Source organism: Meriones unguiculatus, chromosome X (assembly GCF_030254825.1).
Source record: "Meriones unguiculatus strain TT.TT164.6M chromosome X, Bangor_MerUng_6.1, whole genome shotgun sequence".
NCBI classification, from domain to species: domain Eukaryota; kingdom Metazoa; phylum Chordata; class Mammalia; order Rodentia; family Muridae; genus Meriones; species Meriones unguiculatus.
In genome coordinates, this window is record NC_083369.1 from 58,245,337 (window position 1) to 58,268,448 (window position 23,112).

Here is a 23,112-nt window from a genome sequence, read left to right on the forward strand (position 1 = left end):
TCATCCCACCTAACCCAGGAACGTATATATATATATATATATATATATATATATATATATATATATATGTATGTATATATAGAAACACTTTTTCCTACCTCATGCTTTTCTCATTATCCTGTCAGAAGCTGTATTAGAGTAGAACTTATAGTCCTTTCTGAGTATGCTCTGAGTTGCAGTCCATTTCAACCTTTAAGATTTAATGCTGAGAAAAAAAAAATTTTGTAACAAGCATATTACTCATACATTATCTGTGTGTGTGTGTTCATGTGTAATTATATCTGTATTTTACAGTGAAGGGGACATTTCTGCTAACTTTAACAGAGAACTTTATTGAAGCACAAGACTCAAATATACATGAGAACAACAATTAGGAGGGTATCTTATTTACAAAGGCTCAGTTCACTTTAAACTCACATGTTGAACATCACAATCAACACAACAAGTATCATCCACAAATGTGTTCTCAGTTGTATATTCATTTGGCATCAGAACAATGATACAGATTACACAGAGTTGGGTAAAATTAAAGAGGTACACTGAAACACGGAATCAACTGTGAAACCAAAGCATTATTTGAGGGTCGGTCATATGACTCAGGAACACAAGGACAATCAGAGGCAAATGGTTAATCATATTAGGTTTTTTGTTCTGCTTCAGGGTGATTTCGGATTGTCAGTTTTGTGTTTTAGCTCCTTAGCAAGTTTTTCAGCCTCACGGAACGCAGAAATAAGTGGTTCCAGATTTACCACCACATCATCATCATCCTCATCATCAGCAAACAGTTCTTCTTTTTGAATATTGTTACTGATATTCTCAAATATTGCAAAAACAAGTTGAATGTTGTCGTTTGACTCCTCCTTATTAAAGAGGGTCATAAATTCGGACACTGAGCCACAAGCAAGTAGGCATTTTGTCATGAGAACGTTTTCAGACAAATTCAGTAGCAATTTCAGAACATGAAACCTTGTTTTGGCATTGCCTGAACTAAGTAAGTAGAAAAAGCCAGCCAAATAGTCGATAATCACTTTGTGATAGTCAGAAGTAGCAGTGAGGTGTGTAACCATTGTCAATCCAGACAACTGCTCAGAGGAATCCAAGATAGAATCAAAGGTATCCTCACAAATATGACACACATATGTCTCAATCATGTTTAGATCTGGATAAGGTGGAGCCAAGCGAACCATATTTTCCAAAAACCTTGTCCTAGCTCGGGAGGATGGATAGTTAAGTAAAGCTTCAATAAGTGAGACAACACCCGAGTTCCTAATGAAATCTCGGGTGAACTGAGAAGAAGATCTCATGCCCATTGCAATTTTAGATATTTCATGAATAAAAGGGTCACGATTTCTGTCCATCAGTAAAAGAAGTTCCTCAAACTCCTCAGAACCAATTCTAAGATCACACTGGATACAATTGCAAGACCAGTTCTCAGGCTGTGTACTTTCTCTGGCCTTAAGATGCTCTCGAATTTCCTGGACTGACCGGTAAGAGGGATCATACTGAAATGGGAACTCGGGTCCAGACTGATGTGAAGATTCCTGCTCTCCTTCTGGACCAAGTTCCCCAAGCTTAGGTTTCCCCCCAAACATTTCGGCAAACAGAGATGCTGCTTCTTTTGGAAATATGAAGGAGCTTAGAGATGGGAATCCAGCCTTTCCCCACGGACCAGGCTTAAACTGAACAGTGACCTCATCCCAGCTCTGAGGTCTGCGGGAAGGATCAGGTTCCTGCTCAGTTGAAGGCATAGGCTCACAAGCGGCCTTGCACACTGGGACAGGATTTGGCTCAAAACTAGCTTCATCTCCTTCCCAGAACCAGGATCCCACTATAGTTTCAGTTTCTGTACCAAGTTTACAATTATCTCCAGTGCCAGTCTTGTTAGTTACCTCATCTTTTTCTCTGGACCCAAACTCAGCAACTGACCCTTCCTCCTTTTCTGGATTGGACTCACTGATAATCACAGTTCCAGATTCTTCCTCCTTTTCTGGATTGGACTCACTGATAATCACAGTTCCAGATTCTTCCTCCTTTTCTGGATTGGACTCACTGATAATCACAGTTCCAGATTCTTCCTCCTTTTCTGGATTGGACTCACTGATAATCACAGTTCCAGATTCTTCCTCCTTTTCTGGATTGGACTCACTGATAATCACAGTTCCAGATTCTTCCTCCTTTTCTGGATTGGACTCACTGATAATCACAGTTCCAGATTCTTCCTCCTTTTCTGGATTGGACTCACTGATAATCACAGTTCCAGATTCTTCCTCCTTTTCTGGATTGGACTCACTGATAATCACAGTTCCAGATTCTTCCTCCTTTTCTGGATTGGACTCACTGATAATCACAGTTCCAGATTCTTCCTCCTTTTCTGGATTGGACTCACTGATAATCACAGTTCCAGATTCTTCCTCCTTTTCTGGATTGGACTCACTGATAATCACAGTTCCAGATTCTTCCTCCTTTTCTGGATTGGACTCACTGATAATCACAGTTCCAGATTCTTCCTCCTTTTCTGGATTGGACTCACTGATAATCACAGTTCCAGATTCTTCCTCCTTATCTGGATTGGACTCACTGATAATCACAGTTCCAGATTCTTCAGTAGCCTTGTCACTAGCCCAGAGACAGGACTTAACAGTCATTTCACCTTCATCCTCTGGCTTGGAAACACGGTTTACTCCTGCGTCCATATTGCCATTTTTTGCAGCCCAGATCAAGGACTCAAAAATTGCCTCCTCATCAGTTTCTGACCCAGTTTCAATTGTCTGTGACCCAGCCCCTATTTTGACTTTTTCAGTCCAGAACCATGACCCAATAACTTTCTCTCCCTTAATTCCAGGAGTGGACTCACAAGTGCCCCTTCTCATTGCCTCTAGACTGGCCTCTTCCTTGCCCCAGAACCAAGATCCAATTGTATCTTCCTCTTCAGATGTTTTCTTGTTGTCTTCATTAATCCTAGTGGCTGGCTGAATTGTGTCCCCATCCCCTGCCCAAAACCAAGAGCCAATTATATCTTCCTCTTCTACTTCTCGCCTGGATTCCTCTCTTTTGGTAGTATTTACAATGGTTTCTTCATTTTCCTCCCAGAACCAAGAATTGAACACATTGTCTTCTAAAGTTGGTAGTTTGATCTCTTCTCCAGTCTCATCATCTATATTTCCCTCTTCTGCAGCCCATAACCAGGACCCTACACTGGCCCTTGTTCTTGGAAAATTATTGGACCAGAGCCATGAATCAACAGTATCCTCTTTCTCTCCCAGATTAGTTTTCAAGCTTTTGCTATTGGTAGGATAAAAGCAGGGTTCTTTTGCCCAGAAGCAAGACCTTTTATTAGCACCCTCAGCTTCTGCCAAAGGCTTGCATCTAGCACCAGCTGCATAGTTCATATTGGGTTGTTCTCTGGCCCCTAACCAAGGTGATGTGAAGAGCTCTTCTTCGTCCTCTAGGCTAGACTTACTGTCAGCTTCAGCCTCCACACTATTATCTACTTTAGCCCAGAACCAGGGTCCAATTATAGGCTCCTCCTCAGCTCCTGCCATGATGTCAGGGCAAGGTTCAGTCCCTAAATCCATATGTGCCTGCTTTTCAGACCAAAACCAAGGCACAAAGATTATCCCTTTTGTAGATGCTGACCTGGCCTGTTCTTCAGCCTCTGCACTGACTTCTCCAGCCCAGAACCAAGAATCAGTAATTTCTTTTTCCTCGGACTTTGGCATCTTCTCACAACTGACTCGTACAGATCTCAAGCTGTTATCACCACTGCCCCAGAACCAAGATCCAAAAATAGACTCTTCATCAGCCTGTAAGTCGACATCTTCTTCATTATCAGTGCAGAACCAGGACCCAACAATGACCTCATCATCATTAGTTACTGGCACAGATTTAGAGGTAGCCTTAGGCCCATTTTCCATATTGGTTTTCTTCCCAGACCCTAAACAGAAATTAACTTGCTGTTCCTTAGCCCTTGGTCTGGATTTATGATAGGTGCCAGAGTCCACACTGGCTTCTTCTTCACTCCAAAACCAATCTCCAACAAAGGGCTCCTCCTCTACATATAGGGTGGGCTTCATGCTTACCCTACCCATCACTGTGGGCTCCTGGGTATCCCAGAACCAAGGTCCAATGAGGACTTCTTCCTCTGGCCTGGCCTGTTTGATACTTGCTCTGGTCTTAGTTTTGACTTCTTCCTTTGGCACTGCTCTGGTTCTGAGTTCTTTCTTTGTCTTAGACTTTGAAAAAGCATTAGTCTTATCTTCAGGCAAGAACCAAGACTCTTTTTTGCTTACATCTACAGATCCATACATGACATCACTGGAAGCTTCTCTCTTGGCTTGGTGCCTGGCCCTCATATTGACCCCTTTCCTGGCTCTGGGTTTGGACCTGGATTTGGCCTCTTCTCCAGACCAAAACAGAGATTTTGAATGATTTTCGCATTCAGACCCAGAAGTGGATTCAACATGGACTTCTTTCTTAGGCCTAAACCAGGGCCTATTATTGGGCTCTTCTTTGGGCCTAGACCAGACTTTGGTCTTTTCTTTGGGCCAGAACCAGGGAGTCTTAACAGACTCATCCTCAGTATCAGAACTAGAAATATTGTAAAACTCTTGCTTGTTTTTGTGCCTGGGCATAGGATTTGCCTCCTGTTTGGCCATGTGCCTGAACCTGGTATTGCTCTTCATGCTTTTCCTAGGACGGAATCTTGTACTGCTTTCATCTCTATTCCAGAAGGAAGAACTTCCTGAGGGTTTGTCTGCCCATTTGAAATCAGAATTCTCATATGCCTCTCCTTTGGGCATAGGCCTGGGACGGTACCAGGAACCCATATTGCTTCCCTCCTCTGACCCAAAAGAAGGCTGGAATCCTGCTGGAGAATTAGCCTTCTTTGGAAAACTCTCAGTGTCCATATTAACAAGTTCTCTATCTACAGACAGGCACTTAGCTTGAGCAACCACCCCAGAATCAGTACTGACCAGTGAAGAATCTGCAGTACTGAGCTGACATTGCTTTCCCACCTTTGACATGGAATCTGCCCTAAACTTACTCGGGGCCCAGGCCTGAGCGTCATTCTTTGACCGTGAAATAGGCATTGCCTTGGGCTTATATTTAGCATATGCCCCACCTGGTGAACTGGTTTCACTTTTAGGTTTTGTACAAGGTGTAGACTTAGGCTTTACTTTGGGCCTTGCTCCAGTCATTATCTGTGTCCTAACCTTAGGTCTGACCACCATTGGCACTTCATTCTCTGCTTCAGCAACATTCACATTCTCAGCCCCAGGCTTATTTTCTGCCTTTGCCTGGGCACCAGGCTCAATCTCTGCACCAGTCATAGTGTAAGATGGAAATAAGCCTCAATGTATACCCCTTACCAACAGTAAACTTTCAAAAGAGACCTGTTATATGACTGATCTTCACAATGCTTTTCGGAAAATGAGGCTATGAGATTCAAAGGAATTAGACTGGAATGACAATCCAGTATTCAAGAAAGCTCCTACCCAAGCAGTCTCAGTCAATAACACAGATACAGTGCAGAAGAGGTAAAAACCAAGCTGGAGGAAGATGGACAGGTCCTAGGTGGGGGCAGACCAGTTGACTGCAGTGGTCAGCGGCAACCCCAGCACCACCAAGCAGCCACTGCAGGTGATCTAGAAGAAAAGAGAAAGGGGCAATGAGGCTTACACAGCTCTGTTGCCTCCTGTGGAAACTTACACAGAGACACGAGAGCATGATGCTGACTGGCACAGCTCAGCCATGAGAAAACTCTAATGTTCCTTTTGCCTGCTGGAAAACAGGTACAGGGTGGAGAAGAAAGCACATATGCTTTGAATGGGGGAGGGAGGAATCCCTAAATCCCACAATAGTCACTGAAGGGTAACCTCTACTATCCCCCCTTAAAAGTGAACCCTCTCCCATACCAACCTTCACTGATGTGGCACGACTCTCCCCTCTTCTCTGTGTTCAAGTAGTGTTAAGACCAACAGCTGACTGCAAGAAATCCTACAAGAGCATAAAACAAAATGGAGTCTCAATGTGTGTTAGAAGGGCGAGGATCCCTGAGCCCAACAAACAACGAAACCATGCCTGCTGTCTGTCTAAAGTTTCTGTCCCTGGTCCCAGCACTCAGGTCTTGTCCTATGGATCACAGTCTAACTCACACCTATCTCAACACTCTTAGTATCTCTACAGGAAATAAAGGATGCTATAGCAGTGAGCAAATTTAGGGGACAGTAAACCTTCTTGGGTTGCAGCAATCTGAATTTGCCTCCTCAGTAGCTGGCTCCTGCCTGCACGATCCCTGAGTTTCACCAACCTCCAGAGATCAGAGACGGTCTCCTCGATGCTTCTTTCCTTTCTTGCAGAAAGGACCAGCCTTAAAGCAGGCCTGTGGACAAAGAAATGAAAATGTAAGACATGAGGAATTGATGGCAGCAGCTGCGGGGAAATTTAAGGGACAGTAAAGACATCAAACATCCTCTTGGATTGCAGCAATCTGAATTTACCTCCTTAGTAGCTGGCTCCTGCCTGCACTGTTCCTGAGTTTCACCAACCTCCAGAGATCAGAGATGGTCTCCTCGATGCTTCTTTCCTTTCTTGCAGAAAGGACCAGCCTTAAAACAGGCCTGTGGACAAAGAAATGAAAATGTAAGACATGAGGAATTGATGGCAGCAGCTGTGGGGAAATTTAAGGGACAGGAAAGACATCAAGCACCCTCTTGGATTGCAGCAATCTGAATTTACCTCCTCAGTAGCTGTCTCCTGCCTGCACTGTTCCTGAGTTTCACCAACCTCCAGAGATCAGAGACGGTCTCCTCGATGCTTCTTTCCTTTCTTGCAGAAAGGACCAGCCTTAAAGCAGGCCTGTGGACAAACAAGTGAAAATGTAAGACAGCAGGAATTGATGGCAGCAGCTGCGGGCAAATTTAGGGGGCAGTAAACACATCAAGCAGCCTCTTGCATTGCAGCAATCTGAATTTACCTCCTCAGTAGCTGACTCCTGCCTGCACTGTTCCTGAGTTTCACCAACCTCCAGAGATCAGAGACGGTCTCCTCGATGCCTTCTCTCCTTTCCTGCAGAACTGAACAGCCTTAAAGCAGGCCTGTGGACAAAGAGGTGAAAATGTAAGACAGCAGGAATTGATGGCAGCAGCTGATCTTATGGAGAAGCACAACTCCAAGGAAAAGAACCAGATCGTGTGTCCTTGCGCACTTAGGGTCCTACTGCTGGAAGGTTCTTGTTTGATTTAGTCTGGCTGCAGGGTTCTTGAGGTAACACCCCCTCTTGATGTCATACTCTTTAGTCCCTTCTGCAATTTTGAGGACTCATCGCTAGGTGGCGACATTTCCATGCCTTGCGCAGCAAAAAATGGGGGAGCTGCTCAGCACATTCTAGAAAGCAGGTTCTGAAGTGGTCCTGGGATTTATGACTCCGTCATCATCCCCAACCCATCTTTTCAGACCCCAGATTTGGGAGGGAGGGGAAGGGCAGGGGGGAAAGGACCCGCAAGGCTGTGAAAATGAGATTAGGAGATACCAATGAATGCCCCACCTGTTCTGGTCTGTCACCCCCACCCTTTTCGCATCTCCACTCACTGTCTGGTGCCCATTGCCACACACCTCCAGAAATCCACGCCATTTTCCTGCTCCTCTTTTCTCAAGCCTCTGGTCTACAGATGCTCACTGTGGCCTGTCAGAATACGCCAAACCTACCCTGCAGACAGGAGACTTTGCCATCAAGCAGGAGCCTGTGAGAAGTGACAGCACCCAGGATGCAGGGTACCAGGACCCCTCTCCTGAACCAGATCAGAGCCCTAGTAACTGAGGCGATTCACCACCCACCAGCTGAGCTGGTCCCGGAGCTGGTTACCCACCCTGCACCCAAACCCCTGGGCTCCCAGCTTGTTGCCCCCCCCCCCCCCCCCCCGCCCAACTCCTGAATCGCCATTTCTCCCGCAGCTGTCTCCTGTGGACCTGTTGACTCCCGGGGTGAACCCCCTCCCCCTCCCCCATCACACACTCCCGCTTCATTTTTTCTGCAGCTACCTAGCCCATAACCCTTACAGGGCCCAGACACTGTGGAGGGCGGGACACAGGCACCTGGAAAACCAACTGCCATGCTCTGCCAGCCTCCAGACTATCACATCCAGCCGCTCCAGCGGCTCCCTGCGCCAGCTCCCCGGCCCGGGATCCCGCCGCCTCCTCACTGCCCGCGGTCTTTGGGGCACTGCGCCCTACTCCAGGGAGCAGCCACGACCGGCGCAGCCACGACCCGCTCGCCTCCACCGGACTGTCAGGGCCCGGCAGTGGTCCGCAGTGCGCGACCGACCGCCCGGAGCCCTCGACACACTCCCACTTGCCTGGCCAGGCGCACGGCCCAGCGCTCTGGGCTCTCCCGCGTCCCCCGTCTGCTCCTGGCTGCCCTCAGTCCTCCGCAGCTCCTCTCACCGGGCTCCGACTGCTTTGAGTGCGTGTGGAACGGCAGAGATGCGTCCCGCCCCCACGCCTCTGCACCAAAGGGGCAGGGGCTGCGCAGGATGCGGCAGGCAGAGCTCGCCTAGAGGGTGTCGGGAAGGGGGCGGAGGGATATGTCGCCAGGCTCGACGCCCCCTCCTGGACCCACAGTAGTTCCGACCCGGAGTGGGCGGAGCCAGAGACAGCCTCACTCCACTTGGAGGGGTGGGTTGCACCACTGGGCTTCAGAAGACCCCTGTTTACACTAACCAGAGACCACCACCACCAATTTTTTTTTTTTGGCGCCACTACACTGTGTGGGATGTCTTGTGAGATAGGGTCTATGAGGGCTTTGGAGGGAGGGGTGGAACTACATGGAGGAGGAGGTCTGCAGTTTGGGAGCGGGAGGAAGCAGCGGATGGATACTGTACATCTTTACTTCAGAAGGAGGCTGGACAGTATCTGCTTCTCCCTGTATTCCCTGTCTGCTCCCGCCTCCACTTCCCCCACTTTTCTGACGCCAATGGAAGGGGAGGGGGGCTGTTAGTACTGCAGTCTGAGAGGGGACAGGTGACCTAGCAACAGCCAGTCATTTGGGTCCTGTTGTTTCTCCTGTGTTTTTTTTTTTTTTTTTTTTTATAAACTGGTTCATACCACCATGTAGAGAAAGGCACGTCTATATCTAAGGGATTCGAGATGGGGGCTTCCATTACATCACCCATCTACATCCTGGCCTTGTAAATCAACCTCAAATTTGAGCCAACAGTCAATTTTTGTCACACTGTGTGTGTGGTGGTGGTGTGTATGTGTCTGTGTGTTTGTGTGTGTGTGTGTGTGTGTGTGTGTGAGAGAGAGAGAGAGAGAGAGAGAGAGAGAGAGAGAGAGAGAGAGAGAGAGAGAGAGATGTAAACATGTTATTTGGCCATTGAGAATTGAGATTTCAGGTGGAACTAAGGCTGTTAACAGTGGAATTTTGCACAAAATTATGCTAGATCATTCTAGCCAATGTAACTGCAAAGGTACTTAGGTGTGTCAGGCAGAGGTGTAAGAGTCTGTATCTCAGGGAAGCGGCACTGGGAAAACAAAATAAAACCAGATCAGGCATTGTTGGTGTACAAAATGAAAAACGCCAGGACCCATGGACTGCAAGCTGTCTGCAGAAGCTATAAAAGATTCTTCCACAGAAATCCCTGAAGTAAAGGAGCTGTTAGATTTAACATAGTAAGACCTTTTCTGCATCCAGTGTTGTGGTAAAAAGTCTGTCACATTCTAAGCCACTAAATTTATAACAATTGTGATAGCAGGAACGAAATATATGCCCACCATTCTTAGGCATAATTTCAACACCCCTTAACTACCTTTACTGTACATCAATGCCCAGGAAAACTCACTTTGTATTTCAGGTTTCACCAGCATTAACACCAACCTTGTACTTTACAGTATAGCTAAACATTTGCTCACATTTGTGAAGGTTTAATGCTTTTTTTGTTACTGTGGTGCTCCTGAGGATTGAACTCTGGTCCTTAAGTATGTTAAACAAGCAATCTACCAGGAAACTACATCTACAACACTGTTCAAACACTGGGGAAATTGGTCTCATCAAGTTCCCCAGATTGACCTTCAGTTACCATGCAGCCCAAGCTGTCATCAAACTTAGAATTCTGTTTCAGATTCCAGAGGACCTGGAATTATATGTGCCCTGACACCATCTGGCCCTGGGCTTTTATTGGAAGGGAGACTTTTGATAACTGCTTCTATTTCTTTGGGGGATATAGGATTATTGAACATTTCCCTGATCTTGATTTAATTTTGGTAAATGGAATCTATCAGGAAAGTTGTCCATTTCCTTTAGATTTTAAAATTTTTGTGGCATATAGGCTTTTGTATTAAGACCTAATGATTGTTTGGATTTCCTCAGTGACTGTTGTTATGCCCCACTTTTGATTTCTGATTTTGCTGATTTGGATAGTTTCTCATTGCCTTTTAGTTAGTTTGGCTAAGGGTTTGTTTATCTTGTTGATTTTCTCAAAGAAACAGCTCTTGGTCTCATTTATTCTTTGAATTGTTTTCTTTGTTTCTAATTCATTGATTTCAGCTCTGAGTTTGAATATTTCTACTCCTCTTCGGTGTGTCTACTTCTGCATTTTTTGGTGTCCCATAATTTTGGATAAGTTGTGCCTTCATTTTCATTGAATTTTAGAAAGTCTCTAATTTCTTTTTTCATTTCTTCCCTGACCAAGCTGTCATTGAGTAGAGAGTTGTTTAGTTTCCATGTGTATGTAGGCTTTTTGTTGTTTCTGTTGTTGTTGAGGTCTAGTTTTAGGCCATGGTGGTTGGTTAGGAGACAAGGGATTATTTAGATCTTCTTGTATCTGTTGAGGCTTGCTTTATGAACGACTATATGGTCAATTTTTGAGAAGGTTCCATGAGGTTCTGAAAAGAAGGTATATTCTTTTGAGTTTGGGTGATAAGTTCTGCAGAGATCTTATTAGGTCTTTTTGATTTAGCACCTCTGTAAGTATCATTATTTCCCTATTTAGCTTCTGTCTGGATGATCTTTTCTTTAGTGACAGTGGAGTGTTGAAGTCTCCCACTATTAAGGTGTTGGGATCAATGTATGATTTAAGCTTTAATTATTTTTCATTTACAAATGCAGGTGCTCTTGTATTTCAGACATAGATGTTCAGAATTGTGATGTCCTCAAGGTGGATTTTTCCTTTGATGAGAATGAAGTGCCCCTCCTCATCTTTTTTGATTAATTTTAGTTAAAAGTCTATTTTATTAGGATATTAGGATAGCAACCCTAGCTTGTTTTCTGGGTCCACTTGCTTGAAAAACATTTTTCCAGTGTTTATCTTTGTGGCAGAGGTGTTTCCTGGATGCAACAGAATGTTAGATCCCGTTTCCACAACCCTTCTGTTAGTCTGTTTCTTTTTATTGCAGAGTTGAGTCCACTGATGTTGATAGATTATAGTGACCAGTTCCTTTTATTGTGGAGTTGGTGGTGCTACTGTGATTCATTGCTTGTTTTCTTTTAATTCTTTGTTGTGGAGTTATCTGTATCCTATGTTTTCTTGGGTATAGTTTTTTGTTTTTTTGTGTTTTTTTTTTTTTTTTTTTTTTTGTTTGTTTGAATGGAGTTTTCCTTCTAGTATCTTCTGTAGGGCTGTTTGCTGTGTAGATATTGCTTAAATTTAGTTTTCTCATGGAATATTTTGTTTTCTCCATCTATGTTGATTGAAAGCTTTGCATTTGTGGTCTCTTAGTCTGCATGACATATGCCCAGGCCCTTCTGGCTTTCATAGTTTCTGTTGAGAAGTCTGGTGTGATTCCGAAAGGTTTACCTTTATATGTTACGTGGCCTTGTTTCCTTACTGCTTTTAATATTTTTTCTTTATTCTATAGAGTTAGTGTTTTGACTACTATGTGACGTAAGAAGTTTCTTTTCTGGTCTAGTCTATTTGGTGTTCTGTAGGCCTCTTTTATGTTATGGAAATCTCAAACTGGGAAAATTTTCTTCTATGATTTTTTTGAAAATATTTTCTGGACCTTGGAGCCTGGAATCTTCTTTTTTGTTTATTCTTATTTTTCTTAGATTTTTGTCTTTTCATGGTGTCCTTGATTTTTTGGATGTTTTATTTTCGGAACTTTTCCGATTTTACTTTTTCTGAATTTCAGTAAGTGTGTATGCTGCACCTGAGATTCTCTCTTCCATCTCTAGCATTCTATTAGTGATGCTTACCTTTGTGGTTCCTGATCTTTTCTCTAAGTTCTCTAGCTCCAGGGTTTTCTCTGTGTTTTTTTGTATTGATTCGAATTCTGTTTCCATGTCTTGCACCATTTCCTTCATCTGTTTGAATGTGGTTTCCTGTCTTTCCATGATAGCCTCTATTTTTTGTTCATTTCCTCTCTCTATGCCACTACTTGTGCCTCCAAAATTGGTGAGTGGAGGGGCAGTTCAAGCCAGAACACTGACATTGAGGCTTCCTGGGCAAGAGAGGATAACCCTTAAGCTGAGACCATTTGGATCCAGGTCATCCTGGATGTCTTAGGATGACTCAAGCAAATATTCAATCCCCCCGCACTTCCCTTTGAAGGGCCTCCCTCCTCAGCAGAGGGTGCCCTCAGTGGCTGCTGCTCCAGGGACTGCTCTGTAACTGAGACAGCAGAGGCAGGCCTCCCAGTTCCTCAGCAGGGTTACTATAGGGGCCTCCCAGGTCTTTGGGTGGCTGTACAGGCTTCCCAGAGCCTGTGAGTTCTGTGGCTGTGGTGGGTGGCTGTACGTACCTCCCAGTAGGCCGCTGCACTGGCCTCCCAGGTCTGCATGCCACTGTACAGGCTTCCCAGGGCCTCCCAGGGGGCAACTGTACCAGCTCCCAGGTCTGTAGCAGCAGCAGGCAGCTGTATGGGCCTGCCAGGACCTCCCAATGGGCAGCTGTATCAGCTTCCCAGGTCTGTGTCAGCTACCCTAATAGAAACCTCCATGCTCCCTAACTGAAACAACAGAGGTGGCTGCCCCAAATAAGGGTGTCCCTGCCCAGTAGACAAACAGTGGACACCACCGAGCTTACAGATCTCCCACATTCTCATTTACCCCTGCAGGCCCAAATCTGAGAGTTGAGAACAAGGGGAACCCCTGTGTTTTCTGATTAAGCCTGCTAGTGAGTAAGTGCGCCTTCAAGTGAGTGCTTGCATAACCCCAGATCCAGGGTCCCTCTAAGCCAGCAGCCAGACATCAGATCCCTCCCACCCACACACCCACTGTGGGCAACATAGAGATCCTTGGGACAGCTTCTCAACATTGAAGTCCCTGTTCTGTAGGTTTACCAGTGGAGTCCAGGCAAACAATTCCTGGAGCCCAGACAGATCTGAATACAAGGAAGACAGTATGACAAGCCTGTACTCAGGGCACCTACACATGCACATTGATCCCACAAACAATGCCAGCACCTGCACCCCTTCCTGTGCTTAAGCCCCATATTCCAGGCATCTACACGCTCTAACACCTGGTCTTTCAAGGCACACTTCCATGCACAATCCCGTGCTTGCTTGCCCACACTTTTGCAGCTGTGCCTGAGACCAACAAAAATCAGGACATCATTGCTTCACCAACCCCCAAAATCAGTGGACATGCTCATTCATTGGAAACATAGGAAAATGATCTCAGTTCTAGGCTTATCCAGATATTAGAGGCATGTTGGTATAATATTCTTATGGAATATACCCTTGTTAATTCAAATGCTGATTTCTCTACCCCACTATCTGGATTCAATCCAGATATTGCATTCCTTTCTTTCTCAAGTTTATGTAAACATGACACAATTTGTTCTCTGTATTGTCAATAAAACAACCAGCCCCAATGCTGAGCAATGGAGAAAGGTGGGACATCTTATTCCAAAGGGGAGGAAAAAGAAGAAGGAGAATAGAGGAGAGGTTGGCAGGGGAGAATTTGGAACCACATGGAGAGATGAACCAGATCTAAGATATGACTAAAAGCAAGTATAATGGGTAAAATCTGAATAGTAGAAAACTATGCGGGTTTGGAGGTTTAGGATGGAGTAATCATTGCCCAGCATTGTGCTCTAGGTTAATTAAATAAATCCTAGTCTCTGTGTGGTAATTTGGGTATACAGCTGGATTAAGAATAACTGCTGTTTTACTCTAAATAAATCAATAATAAGGATTTATATCCACAACAAATGGCACCCAACTAATCTAAGTATCCACACCCTTTAAATCATAACATAATTTGATTGGGGGAGTGAGCTCCCAGTGATACAATCCAACCTTAAAACTCCCAGGTCAGTTCCTGTGTCTTTAAGAGAGAATCTTAAACAGGCCTAGGAGCAAAAGACAGCCTCCTGTAGGCAGACCTGAGATTTAACATAACAAAACTGGCTGCTGCTACTGTCTAACAGGAGGGGGACACAAGCATGGCTCCCCTATACTATGGCTGCCTCAACTCATCTCAGAAAAAAAGGAACTGGAGGTACAGACCTCTATACAGATCATGGCCTAAAACTGCATCTAAAATAAAAAATGCCATGGCAGAGGATGTTTTAATCCCTTTCAGCTTTGTTTTGGTTGTCATAGTCATAGATCTGGTTGCAATATGTTTAATGGTGATGGCTCTTCTCCATGCCTTTTCCAAGAAAGTTCAAGGAGAAAATGAGGGAAAATAAAACAATGAATAGAATACTAAACTACAGACAAAACTCTTCCTAATAAGAATTTGATTAATAATGGCTAAAAATCAAAGCTCTGGTTGCAAGATACTTGTCAGCTCTTTCTGGTAAAGGGTCCACCACGTCACTGTAACAACAACTAAATTCCAAAATATAACCACCTGGGCTTTGCTTGTTACAACCTAAATTGGCACAACTGACTCCAAACTTAAAATTTTCTAGTCTCTTTGCTTGATTTTCATTTAAAGGTTTTGAATTACAGTGATATTGATTTCAGAAAAATATTTGAACAAGTTGATGAAGGCACATGCCTTTAATCCCAACACAAAGTAAAAAGAAACAGGCAGATCTCTGAGTTCCAGATCAGCCTAATTTATATAATAAAAGCCAGGGTGGCAACTGCTGCTGTTTAGCCATTTGCAGAGATAAGGCTAAGATTCAAAATGACAAAATTTTCCTTAAGATTACCATGTAAGTTCTTTCTCTTAGTAATAGATGTTATGTCCTTACTCTTCTAAAGATTGGATTCATATCAATTTTAGGTTTATGTAAGGAAAGGTGATGTCACACTGCTCTAAAAAGGTTAGCCAATCGCAAAAACTAGTACTTCCACAAAACTGGTACAAAAGGACATTTTTGGCTTAAGAAGTATGTTCTTTTGGTCAATGTAAGAACTAAAATTTAGGCTGGGAGACAAACATGCAAACTGCATGTCTCCCACATCAAAAAAAAAAAAAACTTTTAAATGCTGACTAGATTAAGGTGTCACACTGCTCTGGAAACTGGCTTATCCTTTCGAAAGTGAGACATTTTCACGGGGGACAAATGTTGGTCATGCCTGACGCAAAAAAGACACAGGAGGCTTACAGGTGGCAAAGTACACTCCAGCCTATTTAAGTCCTAAAAACTCAAAAATTATAATTCATATGTATAAAAGGCGGAACTGTCCATCCCATATAAAAAAGGGAGCAACCCAAAGATAGCCACAACCAGTGTAAAAATCCAGGTACAAGATGCCTAGGATATGCTTAAATACTAAAGGTAAAAGGGAGTTTATACAAAGTTTGGCTATAAAGGCATAACTGCCCGTTTTGTATAAAAAAGGGGCAAGCCAAAAAATAGCCACAACCAATGTAAAAACCGAGGTCTAAGATGTCTAGGGTATGCTTAAATTCTAAAGATAAAAGGAAGTTTATATAAAATGTGGTTATACAGTGATAACTGCCCATTCTGTATAAAAAGGGTGATAGGACAAAAATAGCTACAACATCTATAAAAAAAACCTAGGCCTAAACCTCTAAACAGGTACAAGATGCCTAAGGTATGCTTAAACTCTAAATTAAAAAGAAGTTTATATAAAATTTACTTAAAACATGCATTTTCTATTGCTCAAGACAACCAGCTTGTCTCTCTAATGGGAGATTTGTCTCTCCCTCTCTCGGGAGACAAATAACAGCTAGGCCTAATACAACAGGAGCCCAAGAAACCAAAAAAGATATTTTGATCTATACAACCTTGTTTTGATTTCAACATGATAATGACTGTATTCTCAATAATAATGGTAACAACTTTGAAACTGACTGAGACAAAAAATGCGTCTAGCCAGAACTCCAACAATACATGTCTAATAAATCCTTGGCTATAATGGCCTCAAAATTTATTATGCCATTCTTTTAATTGGCATAGATAATACTGGTTTACAGGTTAGTTTCATCCTGAGCACCTCATACATTTATAATTTTAAAACTGTGTAATGCTTGTGAGAAATTATATGTTTGCAGAACAAAAGGACTGGATACCAGAGACGCTGGATCAAACCTCACAAAATTCATCCTTCCACCATGCTGAGACACTGACATATCTGTTCCAAGATCTTGCATGTTCCAGCATTCTGCTTATTCCTGCCTCAACTGATACCTATAATCTCAGCACTTGAGGCAGAGAGCAAAGGCAGTAGGATCACCACATGTTTGATGTTCAAGACCAGCCTGACTTATTCACTGAATGCTAAACCAATCAGGGCTACATAGCATGATTCTCTATCTCAAAATAACAGAAAGACAGAGAACGGGAAGAAGAAGAAGAAGAAGAAGAAGAAGAAGAAGAAGAAGAAGAAGAAGAAGAAGAAGAAGAAGAAGAAGAAGAAGAAGAAGAAGAAGAAGAAGAAGAAAAATGGTGTGAAGTGATTCTTCACAGGGAAACAGCCAGAAAACAATGTCCTTAGCCCATGAACAATGCTTTATCCTCGGGAAGCACAGCTGTTCTAATAGCAGCACTGGGATTAGGAATCTTCTTTGTCCTATTTCCAGCAAAAGTCCTCAACTATACATTTGTCATAATAAAGGCATATTTCTAAGTAATCTCAGAAACAACTATTTCCAAATAAACTCTAAAGCACTTTACTGTGTAATTGACATAAGGATAAAATGTATCCTAAACAAAAGAAAACATTCTCTTCTCCAACATGGCTTAAAGTATTGACTACTACTTAGTTCTGCAATCATATAGACTCTGTATAGGGGTGTTGTTTGGAAAATACAAGGGAACAGATGGAGGCACTTAAGTGCCTGGCAAGAAAGCTAATAATGGCATCAGCAGCTGCAAGAATCATGGCAAAAATCACTGAAATTCCAAACATGGGAAATACGCCTTGAAAAGTTTACAATTATAGGAACTGAGGAGGTGAGTTAATTATCTTTGTATGGATAAGAAATTCTAAGTGTACACAAATTAAAGAAAGTAATATAAATTAACAGAATGAGAAATTACTTCTCAAAATACAAAGTGTGAGAAGTCTCTATTACTTTTTTGGTGGTTCTTATTATCTAACTGTGACTTTCTGTTTCTTCATGAGAAGACCACATAATGGCCTGCATTCAGCAAGCAAAATGGGAAAAGATAGAATAGAAGTAATTCTCCTTAAAATCCTTGGTCAGGAAATGCTCTTATCATTTCTACTCACATTCAACAGACTGGATCTATTAATACCCTTTCCATTTTCATGTCACATATATTATCCTGTTTTTAATTCTCCCCAAACCTTTCATTTTCTCATGTCTCCCCTTCTTGTTTACTACCCTACGCTCCTATCCTCCCCAAACATTGATGTACACAGATAAAGAAATTTAAATCTGGAGTCCACACAGGAAAAAAAAAAAAAACACAACCAGTAGCTTTCTTGAAATAATTCAATTTTAAAAGATAACATATAGGGCAGCAAAATATCAGAAAGTAAAGACACTTGCCCTTGGGCTTAAGGACTCGGGTTCCATACTTGAAATCCACATGGTGAAGGGAGAGAATCAACTATGAAAGTTGTGCTCTAACCTTCACTGATTAACTTGCTCTATACCAGGCTGGCTTTGAAATCAGATCTGCTCGCCTCTGTCTCCTGGATTAAAGGTGTGTTTGTATTCCAGCTGGATCACACAGACCTAGAAGGTTTTTGGATGGGATCTCTTGCCAGAGCAGCCGTATCATGAATTAAAATTCCACCCTCTCATCTCTCTTGCTCTCTCCCTCACTCTCTCAGACAACATGCTTGAATCTAATTACATGACATCTGGAAATGGTAACACATGGAGACAGAAAAAGTTAGTGCTTAGGGCTTGGGGTAATGTTTACTTAGCATACAAAGTATCTTCAGTTCTATTTCCAACACATCAAGAAAACTGAGTATTTTTCCAGGCATGAAGATGCATTTCTGTAACACCACAGAAACAGGAGGATCATTACAAAGCAAGTTCCATGCCAACTAAGTCTACATAGTTAGGTCTTCCATGTTTCAATAAAAATAAACAAAACAAGCAAAAGGTAAGTGGTACCATGGATCCACTTACAGAAAAACAAACAGAAGTATTTTAGATAGAGCAGTGAGGTATTCTGTATGATATTACAATGGTAGACATATGTTGCTATATTATGTATTTGCCCAAACCAACAAAATGTATAAAACCATGAGTGAATCCTAATGTAGAGTTTGGGTGATGATGCTATTTTAACATAGAGTCATTAAGTGTACCATGTGTACCCCCATAGTTGTCATTTGGGGATGAATATGTACAGAAATACAAGGTGTATGGATATTTCTGTTCTTTCCACTAACTTCTGCTGTGAACATAAAACTTGTCTTAAAAATAATTTTGAAATAAACTCCTTTCTACCAAAATAGTTTCATCAGTACTGAAACATGCTAAACTGGCTCCCATATGAAAATAAAATTTTCCTATAACCATATCATTCAGTAGCTACTTGTCCCATTCCTCTTATCTCTTTTGCTGCAAACATCCTAGCATAGCTTTTGTAGTGATACCACCTTCTTTCTTTTAAAACTACTCAACTAATTGATCTCCAACATCAAACAGTTTCACCATTCCATTGCAAGTGCTTTCATCCAGACTGTCAATAGTCTTTACGTTGGGAAAGCAAAAAGGAGGATAGATCTACCATCATAGTCATCACATAATTTACAATCTGAATCATGACCCTTCTGAGAGTAAAATGTATGTTGTTAAATAAATACTTGTTAAACCAGCATAAACTAAAACCTAAGCTATCTGGTCACTTTATTAGTCACTATTGTTAAATATCATTGATTATTCCATCTTTGAAATACCTTCATTTAATTTCCAAGAGAGCAAAGGTTTCTCATATATTTCTACCTTGTTGGCTATTCCTGGCCACACTAGCTTCATAGCTTTCTTTGGCTTTGCTAGTTCATTCCCATCTTGTGTACTTCAATGTTAAAATGCCCATTCTTTGAAAGTCTTCCCTTACTGTCCAACATTATTTACATCCTTTAGTCATTACATCCATTCTTATAACTTTAAATATACTGTCTCTACTTTGGTGCTTCCTAAATTTCTATATAGTTTGGACCTCCCTCAAAAAGCTGAGAAGCACATGCCCAACTGACTATTTTCAATTTGCATGTAGATAGCTAAAAGGCATTTCAAACTCAGCATGTTCTGAACTGAGCTCCTGATCTCTCCAATGTCTGTTCCTGGCAGTCTTCATCCGTCTCATTAAGTGACTTCCCTATTCTGAGCCATTCAGCATCTGAATTAGTGATTCCACATTCCGACTTTATATTCAGTCTACTTACAAAAGCCATTTGCTTTCCCTTCAAAATCTTTTTTAAAGGTGGACACTACCACCATTTCTGAAACCAACTCCTCATTCAAAACCGAAATGATCACTGTGTGAAACATTGTTGTTTTATAATTACTAGTAATTCTCTGAAATTCATTCATGTTTTCCTAAAGTATATTGTCTTAGTTAGGGTTTTATTGCAGAGACACCATGGCCACAGCAATTCTTGTAAAAGAAAACATTTAAGTGGCATTGGTTTACAGTTTTAGAGGTGTAGTTCATTATCACCAAGGCTGGAAGCACGGTGGCATGCAGGCAGACATGGTGCTGATGAGGAAGCTGAGAGTTCTACATTAGCAGGCATCAAGAAGTGAATGTCATACTGAGCATGGCTTGAACATCAGAGACCTCAAAGCTTGCCCCCAGTAACCACTTCCTCCAGCTGTACCTCTAGCTTCCTTGCAAGCATAAACCTACTCCAAGAAGGCCTTATCTCCAAATAGTGCCACTCCCTATGGGGGCCATTTTTATTCAAACCACCACATACATTTTTTTTCACAGAGTAGCAAGGATCATCCTTAAAAAAAGTATTGCAGATTAAAGTGATGCGTTTGTCAAAACCTCATAATGGTTTTCAGTAAGTCTCAGAATAAAATCCAAGCTTCTTTTCACAGTGAATCTGTTTGGCTCTTTTCTCACACATTAAAATAAGCTCTGTTCACTGATTTTTTTTTTTTTGCCTTCTTCATTCTTTTCTATAGTGCTGGGGATGGAGTCCAGGGTTTTGTACATGCTAAGCAATCAGTTCTACTATTCACCAGCCACTGCTGTCTTTATTTTAGCCACACCAATCATGTTACTGTTTATAAATGTCCTCAGAAAGACTCCACCCAACAGTTTTTCATAAGTGAAGACTTAGTGTTTGGAAAGAACCCAACTTTAAGTAAAACCAATTTCAAGTGAACCTATTGCAAAGGCACACAAAAATGTTTATCAATTATAATTGTACACAGAGAACAAACTGACAAAATTAGTATCAGAAATCTTAAAGAGGGATGGATATTACAAATGGTCAGCCTTAAAGGACAAATTACATAGCTGAAGCTTAACTAGCAGAGGTCGGTCACTGTAAATTAAAAAACAAAAAACAAAAAGCAAAAAATGATGCATGACAAAATATACAATGAATTATAACACAAGGTTAGACAAACTGGAGACCTATGACAGGGTAGGCTCCTGGGAGGATATGAGCATGACTCTAGCTGACATTCCTAGTAACAGGGGTCACAGAGACTGAAGAGGCCACCCTCTAACTAGACACAACTCCCAATGGAGGGAGGGGATTACCAACCCACCCACAAAACTTCAACCCCAAATTTATCCCTACAGGAAGTGTAGGGATAAAGATAAAGCAGAGATTGAGGGAATGGCCAACCAATGCCTGGCCCAACCGGAGACCCACCCCATGGGAAACAGCCAACCCCTGACACTATTAAAAATACCCTGCTATGCTTTCAGAGAGGAGCCTACCATAGCTGTCCTCTGAGAGGCTCCATCCAGCAGCTGATGGAAACAGATGCAGAGACCCACAGCCAAACCTTGGCGGGAGCTCAGGAAACCTTGTGGAAGAGTGGGCAAAAGGATAGAAGTACCCAGAGAAGATAAGAGTGCCACAGGAAGACCAATAGAGCCAACTAATCAGGGCCTAGAGGGGGTCTATAGACACTGAAGCACCAGCCAATGACCATGCATGCATGGCTTGGACCTAGGCCCCTTACACAGTTGTAGCTGATGGCCAGCTAGGTCCTCATATGGGTCTCCTGGTAAGGGGAATGGGGGCTGACTCTAACAGTGGGCTCTGTTGCCTATTTTTCAATCACTTTCTCCTGGTGGAGCTACCTTGCCAGGCTACAGGGGAAGATGATTTGCTCAGTGCTAATTCAACTTGATATACTGGGGTGGGTGGGTAAGGGGAGCTACCTTTATTTGAGGAGTAGGGGAGGGGGGATAAGAGAAAGAAGGAGGGAGGGTAGGACCGGGAGGAGAGGAGGGAGCTACAAGGATGTAAAATGAATAAATTAAAAAAACCTGAATATTATAGAAAAGATTTATTTTTCTGTATAAGCTGGTTTTAATAAACGATTATACGGTGGTTTGTATAGGAATGTCCCACACTGGCTTATCTATTTGAATGCCTGATCATTTGGGAGTCATGCTAGCTGACACGGAATAGGCAGTGTGGCATTGTTAGAGGAAGTGTGCTACTTGGGAGTAAGATTTGAGGTCTCAGAAAGCCAAATGAGGCCCAGTGGCTGTCACTCTTACTGCTGCTTACAAATCTGGATATATAACTCTCAGCTTCTTCTCCAGCACCATGTCTGCCTGCATGCTGCCATGTTCCCTGCCATGATGAAAATGAACTAAACCTCTGAAACTGTAAGCAAGTCCTGGTTGCTTACAGTTGCCATGGTCATGCAGCCTCTTCACAGCAATAGAGGATTCAATTGACTACGACAGAAGTTGGTACCAGGTACTGGGGTGTTGCTGTGATAAGGCTGACCATGCTGCTGGTTGGTCAAATGTAGACTTTGGGAATTTGGACTAGAAAGGCAGTTTAATATTTTAAGTGGGGCTTGATGGGCCATCCTAAGTAAAAGTATGGAAGACAGTGGTGTGGAGGGTGATGTGGAATGTGGGGGCCCAACTCAAGCTTTTCAGAGGAGACAAGTATTAGTAAGTGGCCTAGAGATCATTCTTGTTACATTTTGGCAAAGAATGTGGCTGCTTTCTGCTCTTGTCCAAAGAATCTTCCTGAGGCTAAATCGAAGTTTTGAAATAATGACACTGACAGAAGAGATGTTGTGTGATTGTTAGTGCCCAATCTAATGCAGATCTATAATAAAAAGGAGCAAGGAAAATACAAAAAGTATTAATTTGAGAAGAAAAGGGACACCAGTGCTTTAAGGAAATAGATGGTTTAAAGAAAAGTTTGATGTTAAATGGACTCAAGGGAGTGGTGACCTCAGAACAAGACCACACCCAAGTCAGTCGTAGTGGAACTCAGTGTTCTTGTTGCCTGTACATCCTTTAGCACATGTGCCTGCATGCTGCCATGCTCCCCACCAAGATGAAAATGGACTAAACCTCTAAAACTGTAAGCAACCCCTAATTCAACGCTTTCTTTCCTAAGAGTTTCTGTAGTCATGGTGTCTCTTCACAGCAACAGAACAATGACTATGACACATTAGATACTTTTTAGAGTACATGATCTTTGGAATAGTATTTTTCCTCATGTCAGATCTAGAAGCAATATGCCTTTCTCAATTTATCATCTGGTGATTTTCTCCCTCATCATCCACACCAAGAAATAAATTTTTTTATTAATGAG

At 42.5% G+C, this 23,112-nt stretch overlaps 1 protein-coding gene across 7 annotated transcripts in view; it reads right to left on the reverse strand.

The window, feature by feature from the left end:
- Window positions 1-305: 305 nt before the first annotated feature.
- The window catches only part of Gprasp1 (G protein-coupled receptor associated sorting protein 1), a 54,155-nt gene continuing 31,348 nt past the window's right edge, over window positions 306-23,112 (reverse strand). For 3 of the 7 annotated variants that reach the window (XM_060375524.1, XM_060375523.1, XM_060375520.1), the window contains 6 exons: window positions 6,977-7,097; window positions 6,739-6,858; window positions 6,501-6,620; window positions 6,311-6,382; window positions 5,920-5,997; window positions 306-5,645 (listed from right to left, as the gene is read on the reverse strand). In XM_060375524.1, coding sequence (XP_060231507.1) covers window positions 657-5,330 — 4,674 coding nt within the window. In that variant the 5' untranslated portion in view covers window positions 5,331-5,645; window positions 5,920-5,997; window positions 6,311-6,382; ... (1 more) ...; window positions 6,739-6,858; window positions 6,977-7,097 and the 3' untranslated portion in view covers window positions 306-656. Of the gene's footprint in view, window positions 5,646-5,919; window positions 5,998-6,233; window positions 6,383-6,500; window positions 6,621-6,738; window positions 6,859-6,976; window positions 7,098-7,614; window positions 7,709-23,112 lie in introns of those variants that run through there. The other 4 variants (XM_060375521.1, XM_060375522.1, XM_060375525.1 and 1 more) reach the window with 4 other exon arrangements.